At 45.6% G+C, this 22353-nt stretch overlaps 2 protein-coding genes across 2 annotated transcripts in view; one reads left to right on the forward strand and one right to left on the reverse strand.

Moving 5' to 3' along the window:
* LOC129812713 (ras-associated and pleckstrin homology domains-containing protein 1-like) overlaps positions 1 to 12186 on the reverse strand; it is a 262711-nt gene extending 250525 nt beyond the window's left edge. Inside the window, exon 1 of the mRNA XM_055864530.1 lies at positions 11955 to 12186. The gene's annotated coding sequence lies outside the window, so the exon portion shown is untranslated. The remainder of the gene's footprint in view (positions 1 to 11954) is intronic.
* A 4622-nt stretch (positions 12187 to 16808) lies between these two features.
* LOC129812714 (T-cell-specific surface glycoprotein CD28-like) overlaps positions 16809 to 22353 on the forward strand; it is a 34976-nt gene continuing 29431 nt past the window's right edge. Inside the window, exon 1 of the mRNA XM_055864531.1 lies at positions 16809 to 17004. Within this exon, the coding sequence (XP_055720506.1) occupies positions 16911 to 17004 (94 nt within the window). The 5' untranslated portion in view covers positions 16809 to 16910. The remainder of the gene's footprint in view (positions 17005 to 22353) is intronic.

Consider the following 22353-nt stretch of genomic DNA (forward strand, 5'->3'; position numbering starts at 1 on the left):
AATGACTACAGCAGCTGCTGCCACCAAGCCAAGGGTCAACCACAGCCACACCACAGAGAACACCATGCTATAAATAAGGAATGTTGTTTCTCCTCCTGCAAAACTGTGGTCTGACGACCAGATCTCCCCCTGGAAAACAAGAAAATGCTCACCCAGAAGCGACACTCCCAAGAAAGTGAAAATAAACTGCCTAAATGATTACCGCCCTATCGCACTCACGTTGGTAGCCATGAAGTGCTTTGAAAGGCTGGTCATGGTTCACATCAACACAATCATCCCGGAAAAACATGGATCCACTCCAATTCGCATACCGCCCCAACAGATCCAGAGATGACGCAATCTCAATCACACTGCCCTTTCCCACCTGGACAAAAGGAACACCTATGTGAGAATGCTGTTCATTGACTACAGCTCAGTGTTCAACACCATAATGTCACACAGCTCATCACTAAGCTAAGGACCCTGGGACTAAACACCTCCCTCTGCAAATGGATCCTGGACTTCCTGACGGGCCGCCCCCAGGTGGTAAGGGTATGCAACAACATCTGCCACGCTGATCCTAAACATGGGAGCTCCTCAGGGTTGCGTGCTCAGTCCCCTCCTATACTCCCTGTTCACCCACGACTGCATGGCAAACACGACTCCAACACCATCATTAAGTTTGCCGATGACACAACAGTGGTCGACCTGATCACCGACAACGACGAGACAGCCTATAGGGAGGAGGTCAGAAACCTGGCCGTGTGGTGCCAGGACAACAACCTCTCCCTCAACGTGATCAAGACAAAGGAGATGATTGTGGACTACAGGAAAAGGAGGACCGAGCACGCCCCCATTCTCATCGAAGGGGTTGCAGTGGAGCAGTTCGGGAGCTTCAAGTTCCTTGGCGTCCACATCACCAACAAGCTATCCTGGTCCACATCACCAACAAGCTATCCTGGTCCACATCACCAACAAGCTATCCTGGTCCACATCACCAACAAGCTATCCTGGTCCACATCACCAACAAGCTATCCTGGTCCACATCACCAACAAGCTATCCTGGTCCACATCACCAACAAGCTATCCTGGTCCACATCACCAACAAGCTATCCTGGTCCACATCACCAACAAGCTATCCTGGTCCAAACACACCATGACAGTTGTGAAGAGGGCACGACAATGCCTTTTCCCCCTCAAGAGACTAAAAAGATTTGGCAAGGGTCCCCAGATCCTCAAAAAGTTATACAGCTGCACCATCGAGAGCATCCTGACCGGTTGCATCACCGCCTGGTAGGGCAACTGATAGGCATTCGACAGCAAGGTGATACAGAGGGTAGTGCATACAGCCCAGTACGTCACTGGGGCCAAGCTTCCTGCCATCCAGGACCTGTAGTGCCTTCGGAAAGTATTCAGACCCCTTGACTTTTTCCACATTTTTGTTAAGTTACAGCCTTATTATCAGCAATCTACACACAACACACCATAACGTCAAAGCGAAAACAGGTTTCTTAAATTTTTTGTAAATGTATTATAGATAAAAACAGAATTACCTTATTTACATAATCAGAGCCTTTGCTGTGAGACTCGAAATTGTTTCCATTGATCATCCTTAAGATGTTTCTACAACTTGGGAGTCCAGCTGTGGTAAATTCAATTGATTGGACATGATTTGGAAAGGCACACACCTGTCTATATAAGGTCCCACAGTTGACAGTGCATGTCTGAGCAAAAACCAACCCATGGAATTGTCCATAGAGCTCCGAGACAGGATTGTGTCGAGGCACAGATCTGGGGAAGGGTACCAAAACATTTCTGAAGCATTGAAGGTCCATCATTCTTAAATTGAAGAAGTTTGGAACCACCAAGACTCTTCCTAGAGGCCGGCCGCCCGGCCAAACTGAGCTATCGGAGGAGAAGGGCCTTGGTCAGGGAGATGACCAAGAACCCGATGGTCACTCTGACAGAGCTCCAGAGTTCCTCTGTGGAGATGGGAGAACCTTCCAGAAGAACAACCATCTCTGCAGAACTCCACCGATCAGGCCTTTATGGTAGAGTTGCCAGACGGAAGCCCCTCTTGAGTAAAAGGCACATGACAGCCCGCTTGGAGTTTGCCAAAAGGCACATAAAGACACTCAGACCATGACAAACAAGATTCTCTGGTCTGATGAAACCAAGATTGAACTCTTTGGCCTGAATGCCAAGCGTCACGTCTGGAGGAAACCTGGCACCATCCCTACGGTGATGCATGGTGGCGGCAGCATTATGCTGTGGGGATGTTTTTCAAAGGCACAGACTGGGAGACTAGTCAGGATTGAGGGAAAGATGGACGGAACAAAGTACAGATAGGTCCTTGATGAAAACCGTCTCCAGAGAGCTCAGGACCTCAGACTGGGGGGGAAGGTTCATCTTCCAACAGGACAACGACCCTAAGCACAAAGCCAAGACAACGCAGGAGTGACACGTGACAAATACAATTTGATTTGTATTGGGAAGTATATCCCACAATGCTCATCACTGTGTGATTATGTTCTGCAGCCAATTGAACGTGTTGAGATTAGGAAGGAGTTCATCATGTCGCCGACATTTCTGTCTCTCAGAAACATCACCGAGTGGAAACTCTCTGTTTAGCGCAGAAGTCAAATCTTGCGTAATTTGGTTAGTGGTGTGAATAACTTCTGGGTCTCTACGTGCTAGAAATTGAGAGTTCAGTTTGTGAAGTCTCCACCCTTGCAGAAGGAAACTCAACCAAAGCTCCGTCTACTTCAGAATCCAGGCACCCGGAGCAGTTGAAGTACGGCCTTTGCCCAATCCTGATACTTCCAAATAACCAGTGAAGAAAACCCAAAGACCGGAACTAATGCAGCTCGTTATTTCATGCATCCCATTCAGTCCTAACCGATTCAGTCCTACAGGCATCCCATTCAGACCTACACTCACCCCATTCAGTCCTACACTCGTCCCATTCAGTCCTACACTCACCCAATTCAGTCCTAACCGATTCAGTCCTACACTCACCCCATTCAGTCCTACACTCATCCCATTCAGTCCTGACAGATTCTGTTCTACACCTCACCCCATTCAGTCCTACACTCACCCCATTCAGTCCTACACTCACCCCATTCAGTCCTACACACATCCCATTCAGTCCTACACTCATCCCATTCAGTCCTACACTCATCCCATTCAGTCCTACACTCACCCCATTCAGTCCTACACTCACCCAATTCAGTCCTAACCGATTCAGTCCTACACTCATCCCATTCAGTCCTACACTCACCCCATTCAGTCCTAACCGATTCAGTCCTACACTCACCCCATTCAGTCCTACACTCACCCCATTCAGTCCTACACTCACCCCATTCAGTCCTACACTCATCCCATTCAGTCCTGACAGATTCTGTTCTACACTCACCCCATTCAGTCCTACACTCATCCCATTCAGTCCTACACTCATCCCATTCAGTCCTACACTCACCCCATTCAGTCCTGACAGATTCTGTTATACACTCACCCCATTCAGTCCTACACTCACCCCATTCAGTCCTACACTCACCCCATTCAGTCCTACACTCACCCCATTCAGTCCTACACTCACCCCATTCAGTCCTACACTCACCCCATTCAGTCCTACACTCACCCCATTCAGTCCTACACTCACCCCATTCAGTCCTACACTCACCCCATTCAGTCCTACACTCACCCCATTCAGTCCTACACACACCCCATTCAGTCCTACACACACCCCATTCAGTCCGACACACACCCCATTCAGTCCGACACACATCCCATTCAGTCCGACACACATCCCATTCAGTCCGACACACATCCCATTCAGTCCGACACACATCCCATTCAGTCCGACACTCATCCCATTCAGTCCGACACACACCCCATTCAGTCCGACACACACCCCATTCAGTCCGACACTCACCCCATTCAGTCCGACACTCACCCCATTCAGTCCGACACTCACCCCATTCAGTCCGACACTCACCCCATTCAGTCCGACACTCACCCCATTCAGTACTACACTCACCCCATTCAGTACTACACTCACCCCATTCAGTACTACACTCACCCCATTCAGTCCTACACACATCCCATTCAGTCCTGACAGATTCTGTTCTACCCGCAAAATCTGCCCATAAGATATTACTGAGCGGACAATCATCACAAAGGTATCATCTCAGGCCTTGGCTCCCTACTCTGTACAGCTCAGGAGAAAAGGAGGAATTTCCTGAAGGGAAAACAATTATTTTCCATCCATCCACAGGCCTGTCCTAGCAGCAATCCCAGCCAGCACCTCTGAAGGGACGTTTCAGGGCTGAGAGATATGTGGTTTAAATTATATACAAAACACACTCAGATCTACACTACTGCATGTTCCAAATGACACCCTATTCTCTAAATTGGTCCTGGTCCAAAGTAGTGCACGATAAGAAGGGAATAGGGTGCCATTGAATAGGGTGCCATTGAATAGGGTGCCATTGAATAGGGTGCCATTGAATAGGGTGCCATTGAATAGGGTGCCATTGAATAGGGTGCCATTGAATAGGGTGCCATTGAATAGGGTGCCATTGAATAGGGTGCCATTGAATAGGGTGCCATTGAATAGGGTGCCATTGAATAGGGTGCCATTGAATAGGGTGCCATTGAATAGGGTGCCATTGAATAGGGTGCCATTGAATAGGGTGCCATTGAAAAGGGTGCCATTGAATAGGGTGCCATTGAATAGGGTGCCATTGAATAGGGTGCCATTGAATAGGGTGCCATTGAAAAGGGTGCCATTGAAAAGCACGTATAGATAGGTGCCTATGGATTCCCTCACCTGAGCCCAACCACAGTACAACTGCAGAGTCCAGGGCCCGTTTTCCACAAAATATTCTGAAGGCTAAATTCATCGTTAGAAGAAATGTTTGAGACGCTTCTGGGAAACCGGGCCCTGGTGTTTCAGATGTCGATGGAATGTCGCCACAGAACTTCTGGGAAACCGGGCCCTGGTGTTTCAGATGTCGATGGAAGGTCGCCACAGAACTTCAGAAACCGGGCCCTGGTGTTTCAGATGTCGATGGAAGGTCGCCACAGAACTTCAGAAACCGGGCCCTGGTGTTTCAGATGTCGATGGAAGGTCGCCACAGAACTTCAGAAACCGGGCCCTGGTGTTTCAGATGTCGATGGAAGGTCGCCACAGAACTTCAGAAACCGGGCCCTGGTGTTTCAGATGTCGATGGAAGGTCGCCACAGAACTTCAGAAACCGGGCCCTGGTGTTTCAGATGTCGATGGAAGGTCGCCACAGAACTTCAGAAACCGGGCCCTGGTGTTTCAGATGTCAATGGAAGGTCGCCACAGAACTTCAGAAACCGGGCCCTGGTGTTTCAGATGTCGATGGAAGGTCGCCACAGAACTTCAGAAACCGGGCCCTGGTGTTTCAGATGTCGATGGAAGGTCGCCACAGAACTTCAGAAACCGGACCCTGGTGTTTCAGATGTCGATGGAAGGTCGCCACAGAACTTCAGAAACCGGGCCCTGGTGTTTCAGATGTCGATGGAAGGTCGCCACAGAACTTCAGAAACCGGGCCCTGGTGTTTCAGATGTCGATGGAAGGTCGCCACAGAACTTCAGAAACCGGGCCCTGGTGTTTCAGATGTCGATGGAAGGTCGCCACAGAACTTCAGAAACCGGGCCCTGGTGTTCCAGATGTCGATGGAAGGTCGCCACAGAACTTCAGGGAAACCGGGCCATGGTGTTCCAGATGTCGATGGAAGGTCGCCACAGAACTTCAGGGAAACCGGGCCATGGTGTTTCAGATGTCGATGGAATGTCGCCACAGAACTTCTGGGAAACCGGGCCCTGGTGTTTCAGATGTCGATGGAAGGTCACCACAGAACTTCAGAAACCGGGCCCTGGTGTTTCAGATGTCGATGGAAGGTCGCCACAGAACTTCAGAAACCGGGCCCTGGTGTTTCAGATGTCGATGGAAGGTCGCCACAGAACTTCAGAAACCGGGCCCTGGTGTTTCAGATGTCGATGGAAGGTCGCCACAGAACTTCAGAAACCGGGCCCTGGTGTTTCAGATGTCGATGGAAGGTCGCCACAGAACTTCAGAAACCGGGCCCTGGTGTTTCAGATGTCGATGGAAGGTCGCCACAGAACTTCAGAAACCGGGCCCTGGTGTTTCAGATGTCAATGGAAGGTCGCCACAGAACTTCAGAAACCGGGCCCTGGTGTTTCAGATGTCGATGGAAGGTCGCCACAGAACTTCAGAAACCGGGCCCTGGTGTTTCAGATGTCGATGGAAGGTCGCCACAGAACTTCAGAAACCGGGCCCTGGTGTTTCAGATGTCGATGGAAGGTCGCCACAGAACTTCAGAAACCGGGCCCTGGTGTTTCAGATGTCGATGGAAGGTCGCCACAGAACTTCAGAAACCGGGCCCTGGTGTTTCAGATGTCGATGGAAGGTCGCCACAGAACTTCAGAAACCGGGCCCTGGTGTTTCAGATGTCGATGGAAGGTCGCCACAGAACTTCAGAAACCGGGCCCTGGTGTTTCAGATGTCGATGGAAGGTCGCCACAGAACTTCAGAAACCGGGCCCTGGTGTTTCAGATGTCAATGGAAGGTCGCCACAGAACTTCAGAAACCGGGCCCTGGTGTTTCAGATGTCGATGGAAGGTCGCCACAGAACTTCAGAAACCGGGCCCTGGTGTTTCAGATGTCGATGGAAGGTCGCCACAGAACTTCAGAAACCGGGCCCTGGTGTTTCAGATGTCGATGGAAGGTCGCCACAGAACTTCAGAAACCGGGCCCTGGTGTTTCAGATGTCGATGGAAGGTCGCCACAGAACTTCAGAAACCGGGCCCTGGTGTTTCAGATGTCGATGGAAGGTCGCCACAGAACTTCAGAAACCGGGCCCTGGTGTTTCAGATGTCGATGGAAGGTCGCCATAGAACTTCAGAAACCGGGCCCTGGTGTTTCAGATGTCGATGGAAGGTCGCCACAGAACTTCAGATTCCTCACTGATGACAAGCAGCTGTAAGATGTGTCCCCTCTTCCTCAAAAGTCTCTGTGCCAAGCTGCTCAGAGCTTTATGGTCCTACCTAATAAATAGATTTATAAACCTCTGATAGAGCTTTATGAACTTACCCAGTTGTGGAAAAATTACCCAATCGTCATACTTGTGTAAAAGATACCTTTTTAATAGAAAATGACTATTTACTATAAGTAAAATAAGTTGAAAGTCACCCAGTAAAATACTACTTGAGTAAAAGTCTAGAAGTATTTGATTTTAAATATAAGTATCAAAAGTGCATTTAAAAAATATAATTAACTATTGAAAGTAAAAAGTATGAATAATTTAAAATTCCTTATATTAAGCAAACCAGACAGCACCATTTTCTTAATGTATGGATAGCCAGGGACACACTAACACTCAGACATAATTAACAAACGAAGCCTGTGTGTTTAGTGAGTCCACCAGATCAAAGGCAGTAGGGATGACCAGGGATGTTCTCTTGATAAGTGTGTGAATTAGACCATTTTCCTGTCCTGCTAACCATTCAAAATGTAACGAGTACTTTTAGGTGTCATGAAAAATGCATGGAGTAAAAAATACATTATTTTCTTTGGGAATGTAGTGAAGCAAAGGTTGTCAATCATAAATAGTAAAGTACAAATACCCCAAAAACTACTTAAGTTGTACTTTGAAGTATTTTTACACCACTGGGCCTACCTAATAGATTTATAAACCTCTCTGATACAGAACTTTAAGGACCTACCTAATAGATTTATAAACCTCTGAGACAGAACTTTAAGGGCCTACCTAATAGATTTATAAACCTCTACGATACAGAACTTTAAGGACCTACCTAATAGATTTATAAACCTCTGATACAGTACTTTAAGGGCCTACCTAACATACTGAACAAAAATATAAAACGCAACATGTAAAGGTGTTGGTCCCATGTTTCATGAAATGAAGTAAAATAACACATTTTCCAATACACACAAAAAGCTTATTTCTCTCAAATTTGTTTACAACCCTGTTAGTGAGCATTTCTACTTTGCCAAGATAATTCATCCACCCTGACAGGTGTGGCATATCAAGAAGCTGATTAAACAGCATGATCATTACACAGGTGCACCTTGTGCTGGGGACAATAAAAGGCCACAGATGTCTCAAGTTGAGGGAGCAGCAGTTGGCATGCCGACTGCAGGAATGTCCACCAGAGCTGTTGCCAGAGAATAGAATGTTCATTTCTCTACCATAAACCACCTTCAACGTAATTTTTGAATATTTGGCAGTACGTCCAACCGGCCTCAGAACCGCAGACCACTTGTAACCAGGCCAGCCCAGGACCTCCACATCCGGCTTCTTCACCTACAGGATCATCTGAGACCAGCCACCTGGACAGCTGATGAAACTGAGGAGTATTTCTGTCTGTAATAAAAACCTTTCTGATTGGGTGGGCCTAGCTCCTAAATGGGTGGGCCATAACTTTTTAACTAGGCAAGTCAGTAAAGAACAAATTCTAATTTACAATGAAGGCCTACCCCGGCCACACCCAGACAACGCTCGGTCAAATTGTGCGCCGCCCTATGGGACTCCCAATCACGTCCGGATGTGATACAGCCTAGATTCGAACCAGGAACTGTAGTGATGCCTCTTGCACTGAGATGCTGCGCCTTAGACCTCTGTATTTTATGGTGCTACATAATAAATATATTTATAGGCCTCTCTGATAAAGAGCTTTATGGTCCTAATAAATAGATTTATAGACCTCTGATAGACATAAAGCTGGCTGGTACTGGCTGGCAGAGACACTGGCTGGCAGAGACACTGGCTGGCAGAGACACTGGCTGGCAGAGACACTGGCTGGTACTGGCTGGCAGAGACACTGGCTGGCAGAGACACTGGCTGGCAGAGACACTGGCTGGTACTGGCTGGCAGAGACACTGGCTGGCAGAGACACTGGCTGGCAGAGACACTGGCTGGCAGAGACACTGGCTGGCAGAGACACTGGCTGGTACTGGCTGGCAGAGACACTGGCTGGCAGAGACACTGGCTGGCAGAGACACTGGCTGGCAGAGACACTGGCTGGCAGAGACACTGGCTGGCAGAGACACTGGCTGGCAGAGACACTGGCTGGCAGCGACACTGGCTGGCAGCGACACTGGCTGGCAGCGACACTGGCTGGCAGCGACACTGGCTGGCAGCGACACTGGCTGGCAGCGACACTGGCTGGCAGCGACACTGGCTGGCAGCGACACTGGCTGGCAGCGACACTGGCTGGCAGCGACACTGGCTGGCAGAGAGACACTGCAGAGGTTCATCACTGCATCCAACAGGAAGTAAAATACAGCACAGCTGAGCCAGTAGAGCCAGTAGATGGTCGTGGAATGGGCCTACTCTCTGGTCTAATGTAAAAGGTGGAAGCAGGGATTAACTCGGGGTAGTGGTCACCAAACGGTCCATCGACTTGTCCATCAGCAGCCCTGGCGCCAGGAAGGCAAAGTGTTCCCATTTTAAACCATTTCATGTCTCAAGGTAGAACACCGCCCACCCGGCAGGCCCAGAGAGCAAATCAAGTGCACCTACTGGCCCAGAGAGCAAATCAAGTGCACCTACAGGCCTACCGCTGGCCAATCAGATAACTGTGTCTGCACAGTTCTGTAAAAAGAAGCCTTGAACACACAGCAAAGTTGATACTGTGAGATTTCAAAACTTAACTAGATAGAGACTCAACAAATAAGAATTTATTCTTACCTGACTAGTAAAATAAAGGTCAACAAATATAAAATAAATGTAATTAAAATTTTAAAAAAAACTTCTCCCTACGGGACACCCAATCACGGCCTGGATTCGAACCAGTGACGCCTCCTCTACTGAGATGCAGTCTCTTAGACCACTGTGCCACTCGGGAGCCCCCATTGGGCCTACAGCCTACTGCATAAACCTCATTGCTACAGAACTCTTTTAATTGGTTAGTGTTGCATAGTTTTATGGGTTTTTTTAAGTCATGTTTTAAAAAACTGAGTGGTTGATCTCTGCTTGCATTTTGACTCGGAAAAGGTTGTAGGAAGCAGCTAAATCTACACGGAGAATGTTGAGGAAATTAACCCCTTCATTTGTTGCATTAGGCATTAGGCTGCTCTAGCACCCGATCCATTACAACTAGCATGTGTTCATATATCGCAGGTTATCAGAGATTTTCCTCATTCTACTACTGTAGGTACTACGGAGCAGAGCTGTGTCGGGGTCGGCGGTGTGTCGGGGTCGGCGGTGTGTCGGGGTCGGCGGTGTGTCGGGGTCGGCGGTGTGTCGGGGTCGGCGGTGTGTCGGGGTCGGCGGTGTGTCGGGGTCGGCGGTGTGTCGGGGTCGGCGGTGTGTCGGGGTCGGCGGTGTGTCGGGGTCGGCGGTGTGTCGGGGTCGGCGGTGTGTCGGGGTCGGCGGTGTGTCGGGGTCGGCGGTGTGTCGGGGTCGGCGGTGTCCCAACACACGTTTTCATTGAGGCGTATTAACATTCCACCATGCTCTATTAGGTAGAATTGCGTGGTGATTTGTATTTATTTAACTAGGTAAATCAGTTAAGAACAAATTATTATTTTACATCGCCGGTTGTAAATACATGTAACAGATGAGCTAGCTAGCCACAATAAATCATTGTTTTCTCATATATATTTTTCTGTTCATAACTTCTGTTGACTGTAAATACGTTTTAATGCTTATATGGTGTTTATTGCGATTCACTTTTCGCAGGTGGAAAATGTGTTTACTCCGTTGCTATGGTAACCGGCGGCTGTTGTCCTCCGTGTGTTGTATTTCCGGGTTCACCCTTCAAAATAAAAGTCCTTAACTGAACGTGATGGCAGAACGGATACAAATCGTGATACCATGGCATATTTGGACTAGCTCCTGCTAACCAAGGTTGGAATGTTACAATTTAAAAATACAAAATGAATTAGTTTGACAATAAACAGAACAAATAATTGAATTCACATTGTGGATGTATTCAAATAGATAATTGCATTGGGGGCAGTTATATGCACTCTACATCCTTACTTATGGCGTGTGCACACATTAAACAGGGTATCAGTCTACTCAGTGCAGTTATTTGACCTTTAAATTGTACAAAGATTATTTAGAGAAAACATTTATATATATATATCGTGAATCGCACATGACTTTGAAGAGAAAAGAAAATCGAGATGATATTTCTAGGCCCCATCGCACAGCCCAATAATAGGCTGCTTCGCTGTGGCATCAAACATGAACCAACAGTGCAGCGAGGAGACGAAATGACAGGGTGTCAGAAATCACAGATGAAGGACTGGCACGGGAACACGCCCATATCAACCATTCGCCACGCCTTTATCATGTGTAGGCCTAATTCTGAATTGACATCAATGGTACATATTGACCCAATTAGGGTTCCCTTACTGAATGGTATGCCACATTATTCTCCCCGGTAATAGTGTTCACAGGCCGGGAACCATCCACGACTTGTCTCTGTGCTTGTCCTTCGGCTGGCAGACACTGCATTATTCCATGAACAGTGCACCAAAACATTAGCCTCGTACAAACCACAACACACCCATGTAGCCTGAAAACGTCCAAGCCCGCTCCAGATGTAATTCTAATCTGCTGCCTTCGTTGAAATGCATGAACGTTGTAACCTAATGCATTTTCGGCCTAGCGATAAACGTCTTGCATTTAAAAAACACAGGATAAATCTGCCTTGGCCATTTCTGTCTTTCTAAATGTCTCTGTGTAAATGTAGGCTAATCATGGTAGCCTGATGTGGCTCCATATCAGCGAATAGGCTAATGAGTAATCCGTTATAATAACTTAAAATTCAACATTACATCGATTTAACAGATGAGTCTCCTGATTACAACGTAACATCATTATAAGAATGTTTTACAAATGCAAAATATAGCTCGAAAATCAAGGTAAGCGTGTAAGCGGCTACTTACTATCACAAATCCAGAATGTTTTCCTCTGTATGCAACGGGAAAACGGCTACAATTGATCGGCACATGCAATACTGTGATTTCAGTTGTTCGGTCTTCAGAATTGAACGGTTTTCACCGGCGTTGCCGACTTCTTAGCTTCGTAACAACTCTGACACTGATTCCTTCCAGCTCCATTCTGTGAAAATCAGCCGGGAGCGCGCCGCAGATGGGAGGCGCGTTCCCGAATTCCTGTTTCCTGTCCAGAGGAGACCCAGCCTGCAATCCCTTCAGTGCTGCAATCAGTCTCGACCAATCAACCAACCGAGCAACGCTATTTGCTTGAGATAGTCAGTCATACAAATAACAGTCATTTAAATACATATATGTTTTCATACAAGGGTGTCTTACCTGCATATGCCTTTTTTTGTACAGACAGATCTCACTCAGGAGTATCTATGTCTGGGAATGGGGAAATACTCATAATATGGTTGATAATATTACCACTAAAGAAATATAGTCTCTCGGTGGTTCCTCTTCAAAGGCCTGTAATGTGAGACTGGTGAGGATCTATACAGAGGGGGACGTGAGACTGTTAAAATTGCCCCTTAGACGCTGATCTTGGGTCAGTTAACATTTTCCCCACTGATAGTTAAAGATAGGATTGGGGGGGAGGGCAAGCTGATCCTAGATCTGTAACTAGGAGAAACTTCACCCTGGAGCAAGAGGGAACATGTGGGCACACAGTGATTGTTCCTCCAGGCCTGAAGACTAACCTACATGAAACAGGTCGATTACTAATCTTAGCCCAGGGCCTGATCTCAGACCACTGGATAGTATATCTAGCTAGCACAGGAGGCTGCTGAGGGGAGGACGGCTCACGATAATGGCTAGAACGGAGCCATGTGTTTTATGTATTATATTTTTGTATTATTTTTGTTGTTGTTGTATTTTCTCTCCTTTTTCGATCTTGTCTCTTTGCTGCAACTTCCCAACGGACTCGGGAGAGGCGAAGGTCAAGTCATGTGTCCTCCAAAACATGACCCGCCGAACCGTACTTCTTGACACCCGCCCGCTTAACCCGGAAGCCAGCTGCACCAATGTGTCAGAGGAAACACTGTTCAACCAACGACCAGGGGGTCAGCCTGCAGGAGCCCGGCCTCCCACAAGGAGTCGCTAGAGCGCAACGAGCCAAGTAAAGCCCCCCCCGGCCAAACCCTGCCCTAACCCGGACGACGCCGGGCCAATTGTGCCCCACCACTATGTGACTCCCGATCACGGCCGGTTGTGACACAGCCTGGGATCAAACCCGGGTCTGTAGTGACGCCTCTACCACTGCGATGCAGTGCCTTAGACCGGTGTGCAACTCCAAAGGCCTTGTTTTACGTATTTGATACCATTCCACTAATTTGACATTTCAGTCATTTAGCAGACACTCTGACCTACAGTTAGTGCGTTCATCTAAAGATAGCTAGGTGGGAACAACCACATTTCACAGTAGCATAGTAAGTGGGGTTATTTAAAATACTCATTAAAGAGTGGGTGTCTGTCTGCTTTGTAGTAGGGTTTGAAATGTTTTCGGAAGATGTTATCATGTGAAAATACACCTGACCCTGTTCTGTGGAACCACCGCCACATTGTGGTTGAAAACCCCCAACTTCTTCTTCTCTCTCTCTCTCTCTCTGTCTGTTAGCGGCAACATCCTCTCTCTGCTAACCCAAACCCATCTATCTCAGATCCGGCTATGATGCCAATTTCACCCTATTCCCTATGTAGTGCACTACTTTAGACCAGGGCCCTATGGCACCCTACTCCCTATGTAGTGCACTACTTTTGACCAGGTCACATAGGGTGCTATTTGAGATGTCATACCCAGAGAGCAGGGGTTTTAAACCCCACAGGGAGGTGAAAAGGGAGGAGAGAAGGAGGAGAAGAGATGGTGAAGAGAGGGAGCAGAAGAGAGGGAGGAGAAGAGATGGTGAAGAGAAGGAGCAGAAGAGAGGGAGGAGAGAGGGAGCAGAAGAGAGGGAGGAGAGAGGGAGGAGAAGAGATGGAGGTGAAAAGGTAGAAGAGAGAGGGGAAGAGAGGGAGGAGAGAGGAAGGAGAAGAGAGGGAGGTGAAGAGAGGTAGAAGAGAGGGAGGTGAAGAGAGGGAGCAGAAGAGAGGGAGGAGAAGAGAGGGAAGAGATGGAGGTGAAAAGGTAGAAGAGAGGGGAAGAGAGGGAGCAGAAGAGAGGGAGGAGAGAGGGAGGAGAGAGAGGGGGGTGAAGAGAGGTAAAAGAGAGGGAGGTGAAGATAGGGAGCAGAAGAGAGGGAGGAGGTAGGGAGGAGAGAGAGGGAGGTAAAGAGAGGTAAAAGAGAGGGAGGTGAAGATAGGGAGCAGAAGAGAGGGAGGAGGTAGGGAGGGGTGGAGAGGGAGGTGAAGAGAGGGAGGGAGAGAGGGAGGTGAAGAGAGGGAGGAGAGAGGGAGGAGGAGAGAGGGAGGTGAAGAGAGGTAAAAGAGAGGGAGGTGAAGAGAGGGAGCAGAAGAGAGGGAGGAGAGAGGGATGAGAAGTGAGGGAGGTGAAAAGGTAGAAGAGAGAGGGGAAGAGAGGGAGGAGAGAGGGAGGAGAAGATAGGGTGGTGAAGAGAGGTAGAAGAGAGAGGGGAAAAGAGTGAGCAGAAGAGAGGGAGAAGAGAGGGAGAAGAAGAGAGGGAGTTGAAGAGAGGTAGAAGAGAGGGAGGTGAAGAGATGGAGCAGAAGAGAGGGAGGAGAGAGGGAGGAGAAGAGAGGGAGATGAAAAGGTAGAAGAGAGGTGGAAGAGAGGGAGCAGAAGAGAGGGAGGTGAAGAGAGGTAGAAGAGAGAGGGGAAGAGAGGGAGCAGAAGAGAGGGAGGAGAGAGGGAGGAGAGAGAGGGAGTGAAGAGAGGGAGGTGAAGAGAAGGAGCAGAAGAGAGGGAGGAGAAGAGAGGGAGGTGAAAGAGAGGGAGCAGAAGAGAGGGGGGAGAAGAGGGAGAAGAGAGGGAGAAGAAGAGAGGGAGGAGAAGAGGGAGAAGAGAGGGAGGTGAAGAGAGGGAGGTGAAGAGAGGGAGGAAAAGAGAGGGAGGTGAAGAGGGTGAAGAGAGGGAGAAGAGAGCACGGTGAAGATAAAGGGAGGAGAAGAGGGTAAAGAGAGGGAGGAGAAGAGAGGAAGGAGTGATTCACAAATATGGCAGGAGTGACTCACAAATATGGAAGGAGTGACTCACAATGCAGACAGACACCCACAAAGTGCAAATGCACAGTGGAATTTAAAAAACACTGATTTCCTACCTGATCTGTAACCGAGGAAAAATCGTACAAATTCTAAAGAAATACTTAGCAGTACATGGTCCTGATTGTCAGGATTTGGGTTTGTAATTAATATAATAATAATCTGTAACAGTAAACTCAATCTATATACTGTAGTCTGTGAATGCACAGACATATCGAGTGTGTACCTGTCAAAGGGCACTCTATTCCCTATATAGTGCACTACTTTAGACCAGAGCCCTATTCCCTATATAGTGCACTACTTTAGACCAGAGCCCTATTCTCTATATAGTGCACTACTTTAGACCAGAGCCCTATTCCCTATTATAGTGCACTACTTTAGACAAGAGCCCTATTCCCTATTATAGTGCACTACTTTAGACCAGAGCCCTATTCCCTATTATAGTGCACTACTTTAGACCAGAGCCCTATTCCCTATTATAGTGCACTACTTTAGACCAGAGCCCTATTCCCTATATAGTGCACTACTTTAGACCAGAGCCCTATTCCCTATATAGTGCACTACTATAGACCAGAGCCCTATTACCTATATAGTGCACTACTTTAGACCAGAGCCCTATTCCCTATATAGTGCACTACTTTAGACCAGAGCCCTATTCCCTATATAGTGCACTACTATAGACCAGAGCCCTATTCCCTATATAGTGCACTACTTTAGACCAGAGCCCTATTCCCTATATAGTGCACTACTATAGACCAGAGCCCTATTCCCTATATAGTACACTACTATAGACCAGAGCCCTATTCCCTATATAGTGCACTACTATAGACCAGAGCCCTATTCCCTATATAGTGCACTACTTTAGACCAGAGCCCTATTCCCTATATAATACTCTACTTTAGACCAGGGCCCTATTCCCTATATAGTGTACTACTTTAGACCAGAGCCCTATTCCCTATATAGTGCACTACTATAGACCAGAGCCCTATTCCCTATATAGTGCACTACTATAGACCAGAGCCCTATTCCCTATATAGTGCACTACTTTAGACCAGAGCCCTATTCCCTATATAGTGCACTACTATAGACCAGAGCCCTATTCCCCATATAGTGCACTACTTTAGACCAGAGCCCTATTCCCTAGTAGTGCACTACTTTAGACCAGAGCCCTATTCCCTATATAGTGCACTACTTTAGACCAGAGCCCTATTCCCTAGTAGTGCACTACTTTAGACCAGAGCCCTATTCCCCATATAGTGCACTACTTTAGACCAGAGCCCTATTCCCTAGTAGTGCACTACTTTAGACCAGAGCCCTATTCCCCATATAGTGCACTACTTTAGACCAGAGCCCTATTCCCTAGTAGTGCACTACTTTAGACCAGAGCCCTATTCCCTATATAATACTCTACTTTAGACCAGAGCCCTATTCCCTATATAGTGCACTACTTCTATGAGTTCTGGTCAAAATAAGTGTACTATATACCCACTGGACACAGACTTGAATTCAACGTCTATTCCACGTTGGTTCAACGACGTAGAAACATCGTTGGTTCAACCAGTGGGTAGGCAACAGGATGGCATTTGAGACACAACGTCAGTAGTCTGTGAACACACGTTGTTATTTACCACAGTCAGTGTGGTTGTGGTGTTTCACCGCCTTGTCAAGGTGAATCAGAAACATTGTTGCGTTCCCAGCTCCTCTACTCTCCTCTGCCCTGCTGTCACTTCAGGGGATCGAGAGAACAAGATGGAGGGTACTTTATGGATGACAACGATCCTCCTGTCCTTCTGTCTGTCAGAGCATGTGTTTACTGAACTTTCCCAACGTCCTTACTGCAAAGGTGAGATTCAGATATACCTCTACATCTGTACTTGCTTGTGGTTTTAGGCTGGGTTTCTGTATACACACCGTATGCTACATCTGCTGATGTTAAAAAGAAAAGAAGGGCTTTATGAATCCATTTGATAGAAATGATTTTCTGAAGATACTGTGGAAAGCGTAATGTATTAGTTATGTAAGGCCATCTGCACGATGATCTTTCATCTATCATGAAAACGGCTGTAAAACACCTTGGATTTATTCTGTCAGTTGTCGTAAAAAAAAAAAAATGAAAAGAAAATGTTGATATGAATATATTTTCAACAGGTTGAATGTATATAGTTGTAGTTTATTGTATTTCAGCGTTACATTATACCGTTTTCCAACAAAATATTATAGTTTTTCTTTTCTGCAATTAAACCATTAAGTGGTAGATGTGAAACACAAACATGTCTGTTATTGAACAACCCCATGATTAGGTTGTGAGAAAACACACCAAATCTCTTTCATTTATTTGTGTTTATTTAAGCTTTATTTTAACAGGGATGACATATTGAATCCGAGGTCTCTTTGTAAACACTTTCCCTGTATTATGCAATATAAACTGTATCTGACTCCCTATAAACTGACTCCTCCGATCAGTCTGGTTGGCTGGCTGGACTGTTCAGCCGGTTGGATATAGGACAGCATGCAGACAGACCGTCAGGTGGCAAAGCTTCTGGAAGGCTGGCTAGCCAAACAATTGAAGATTGATAACCTGACGTTTTTTCACTATATCAATGTAATGTTATTGATCTATGGGTTTCCCTAACTAATTCCCTACTTTTCACACACTAAAACAGTAATAAACAGCTGTAACGTTATAGACTTCATTGTCATGGTGCAGAGTAGAGGTCTGGGCTGACCGACATCCCACCCGCTACCGCAAGAACTGGTCCCAAACCCAACAATCCCGCAATGTTATTTTAGGCGTATGTGACGCAGCTCACTTGCCAGCCACGGAGGTAAAGTTGGTTTTATATTCGGACATTCAACAGATATTCGCCAAAAGCTATTTACAAATGTAAAAATCAATAACTAATTCACCGTTTGTCACAGAAACATCAAACTAGGTATGATTTATTCTATAAATGTCTGGTAAACTTTTACAACCTTTGTTTTGAGTAGGAATTCCAGTTTTGATTTGATAGAAATACATAAAATATTAAAGATGAAGAAATCAATAACTAATTCAGTGATTTTCACAGAAAAAAAGTGAAAATATACATTTATTTGCAATAACTTTAAAGAAATGTAAATTTTAAGTGCAATTTGTTCTATATGAAATTAGACAAGGTTTACATAATGTTGTACAATGTTTACAATCTTAAATTGTTTGCTAAATCAATGTTTGTATTCACGTAGGCTTTGTGCTAGCAGTTTAAGAGAGAAGGAGAGCAAATAGCATACGGACAGCCTGGTTAAAGTCCTAGTTTGTAATGGTTAGTGCCAGTATATTGCAGAGAGATTCACATATAGTTCAGAGGCAAATCATAATGTACACATTTAGCTCAAAAAACAAAACGTGTACCTTCCACTTCTTAAATTAGTGCTTTATTTTGTTGTCCACCCTCTGGTATCTTTCAATACCCATGCTAATATATATATACAGTATATACTTACACAACCGTTCAAAGTTTGGGGTCACTTAGAAATGTCCTTGTTTTTGAAAGAAAAGCTTATTTTTTTTGCCCATTAAAATAACATCAAATTGATCAGAAATACAGTGTAGACATTGTTAATGTTGTAAATGACTATTGTAGCTGGAAACGGCTGATTTTTAATGGAATATATACATAGGCGTACAGAGGCCCATTATCAGCAACCATCACTCCTGTGTTCCAATGGCACGTTGTGTTAGCTAATCCAAGTTTATCATTTTAAAAAGGGTAATTGATCATTAGAAAACCCTTTTGCAATTGTTAGCACAGCTGAAAACTGTTGTTCTGATTTAAAGAAGCAATTAAACTGGCCTTCTTTAGACTAGTTGAATATCTGGAGCATCAGCATTTGTGGATTCGATTACAGGCTCAAGATGGCCAGAAACAAAGACTTTTTTTCTGAAACTCGTCAGTCTATTCTTGTTCTGATAAATGAAGGCTATTCCATGCGAGAAATTGCCATGAAACTGAAGATCTCGTACAACGCTGTGTACTACTCCCTTCACAGAACAGCGCAAACTGTCTCTAACCAGAATAGAAAGAGGAGTGGGAGGCCCCGGTGCACAACTGAGCAAGAAGACAAGTACATTAGAGTCTAGTTTGAGGAACAGACGCCTCACAGGTCCTCAACTGGCAGCTTCAATAAATAGTACCCGCAAAACACCAGTCTCAACGTCAACAGTGAAGAGGCGACTCCAGGATGCTGGCCTTCTAGGCAGAGTTGCAAAGAAATAGCCAAATCCTCTGCTTTGGTAAAAAGCTGAGGCATTGGCCTGGAGAAATGTAACCACTCTCAGATTAATAGACAGAGCTATGGATGCAGGGACTGACCATCCATGATATAAAACGTATTGTTTTGACCATGTTATGAGGCTAAACAGGACTGACCATCCATGATATAAAACGTATTGTTTTGACCATGTTATGAGGCTAAACAGGACTGACCATCCATGATATAAAACGTATTGTTTTGACCATGTTATGAGGCTAAACAGGACTGACCATCCATGATATAAAACGTATTGTTTTGACCATGTTATGAGGCTAAACAGGACTGACCATCCATGATATAAAACGTATTGTTTTGACCATGTTATGAGGCTAAACAGGACTGACCATCCATGATATAAAACGTATTGTTTTGACCATGTTATGAGGCTAAACAGGACTGACCATCCATGATATGAAACGTATTGTTTTGACCATGTTATGAGGCTAAACAGGACTGACCATCCATGATATAAAACGTATTGTTTTGACCATGTTATGAGGCTAAACAGGACTGACCATCCATGATATAAAACGTATTGTTTTGACCATGTTATGAGGCTAAACAAGACTGACCATCCATGATATAAAACGTATTGTTTTGACCATGTTATGAGGGTAAACAGGACTGACCATCCATGATATAAAACGTATTGTTTTGACCATGTTATGAGGCTAAACAGGACTGACCATCCATGATATAAAACGTATTGTTTGACCATGTTATGAGGCTAAACAAGACTGACCATCCATGATATAAAACGTATTGTTTTGACCATGTTATGAGGCTAAACAGGACTGACCATCCATGATATAAAACGTATTGTTTTGACCATGTTATGAGGCTAAACACTGTTTGTTTACATTTACAATGTTTACAAACATTGGAGTTAAACAAGCTTATATTTTGGGTTCTCGTGGAGTGTGACATTTGAACTAAGCTCATGAGGAATTTATAAGTTATATTCTTCAACAATCAATGGATATATATAATTTATGTCCAGAAATGGATGTAGCAAATACAGATTGCCCCTTTAAGTCTATCAGACGTGTGTGAATTTGATCATGTGTCTATTAGGTCTATAGATTATTTATTTAATCAGCATGAATTAGATTGAGCAATAAAAACATTATTTTTATTCCGTAGGCTGGGATCCACACTATGCAGCTGTTATTCTATAGGCTGGGATCCACACCATGCAGCTGTTATTCTATAGGCTGGGATCCTCACTATGCAGCTGTTATTCTATAGGCTGGGATCCCCACTATGCAGCTGTTATTCTATAGGCTGTTATTCTATAGGCTGGGATCCTCACTATACAGCTGTTATTCTATAGGCTGGGATCCTCACTATGCAGCTGTTATTCTATAGGCTGGGATCCTCACTATACAGCTGTTATTCTATAGGCTGGGATCCTCACTATACAGCTGTTATTCTATAGGCTGGGATCCACACTATACAGCTGTTATTCTATAGGCTGGGATCCTCACTATGCAGCTGTTATTCTATAGGCTGGGATCCCCACTATGCAGCTGTTATTCTATAGGCTGTTATTCTATAGGCTGGGATCCTCACTATACAGCTGTTATTCTATAGGCTGGGATCCACACTATGCAGCTGTTATTCTATAGGCTGGGATCCACACTATACAGCTGTTATTCTATAGGCTGTTATTCTATAGGCTGGGATCCTCACTATACAGCTGTGATTCTATAGGCTGGGATCAGGACTATACAGCTGTTATTCTATAGGCTGGGATCCACACTATGCAGCTGTTATTCTATAGGCTGGGATCCTCACTATGCAGCTGTTATTCTATAGGCTGGGATCCACACTATACAGCTGTTATTCTATAGGCTGGGATCCTCACTATGCAGCTGTTATTCTATAGGCTGGGATCCTCACTATGCAGCTGTTATTCTATAGGCTGTTATTCTATAGGCTGGGATCCTCACTATACAGCTGTTATTCTATAGGCTGGGATCCACACTATACAGCTGTTATTCTATAGGCTGGGATCCTCACTATGCAGCTGTTATTCTATAGGCTGGGATCCACACTATACAGCTGTTATTCTATAGGCTGGGATCCTCACTATGCAGCTGTTATTCTATAGGCTGGGATCCTCACTATACAGCTGTTATTATATAGGCTGGGATCCTCACTATACAGCTGTTATTCTATAGGCTGGGATCCACACTATACAGCTGTTATTCTATAGGCTGGGATCCACACTATACAGCTGTTATTCTATAGGCTGGGATCCTCACTATACAGCTGTTATTCTATAGGCTGGGGTCCACACTATGCAGCTGTTATTCTATAGGCTGGGATCCTCACTATACAGCTGTTATTCTATAGGCTGGGATCCTCACTATGCAGCTGTTATTCTATAGGCTGGGATCCCCACAGCTGTTATTCTATAGGCTGGGATCCTCACTATGCAGCTGTTATTCTATAGGCTGGGATCCTCACTATGCAGCTGTTATTCTATAGGCTGGGATCCCCACTATACAGCTGTTATTCTATAGGCTGGGATCCTCACTATACAGCTGTTATTCTATAGGCTGGGATCCACACTATGCAGCTGTTATTCTATAGGCTGGGATCCTCACTATACAGCTGTTATTCTATAGGCTGGGATCCACACTATACAGCTGTTATTCTATAGGCTGGGATCCACACTATGCAGCTGTTATTCTATAGGCTGGGATCCTCACTATACAGCTGTTATTCTATAGGCTGGGATCCCCACTATACAGCTGTTATTCTATAGGCTGGGATCCACACTATACAGCTGTTATTCTATAGGCTGGGATCCCCACAGCTGTTATTCTATAGGCTGGGATCCACACTATACAGCTGGTATTCTATAGGCTGGGATCCACACTATGCAGCTGTT

Source organism: Salvelinus fontinalis, chromosome 16, assembly GCF_029448725.1.
Source record: "Salvelinus fontinalis isolate EN_2023a chromosome 16, ASM2944872v1, whole genome shotgun sequence".
NCBI classification, from domain to species: Eukaryota; Metazoa; Chordata; class Actinopteri; order Salmoniformes; family Salmonidae; genus Salvelinus; species Salvelinus fontinalis.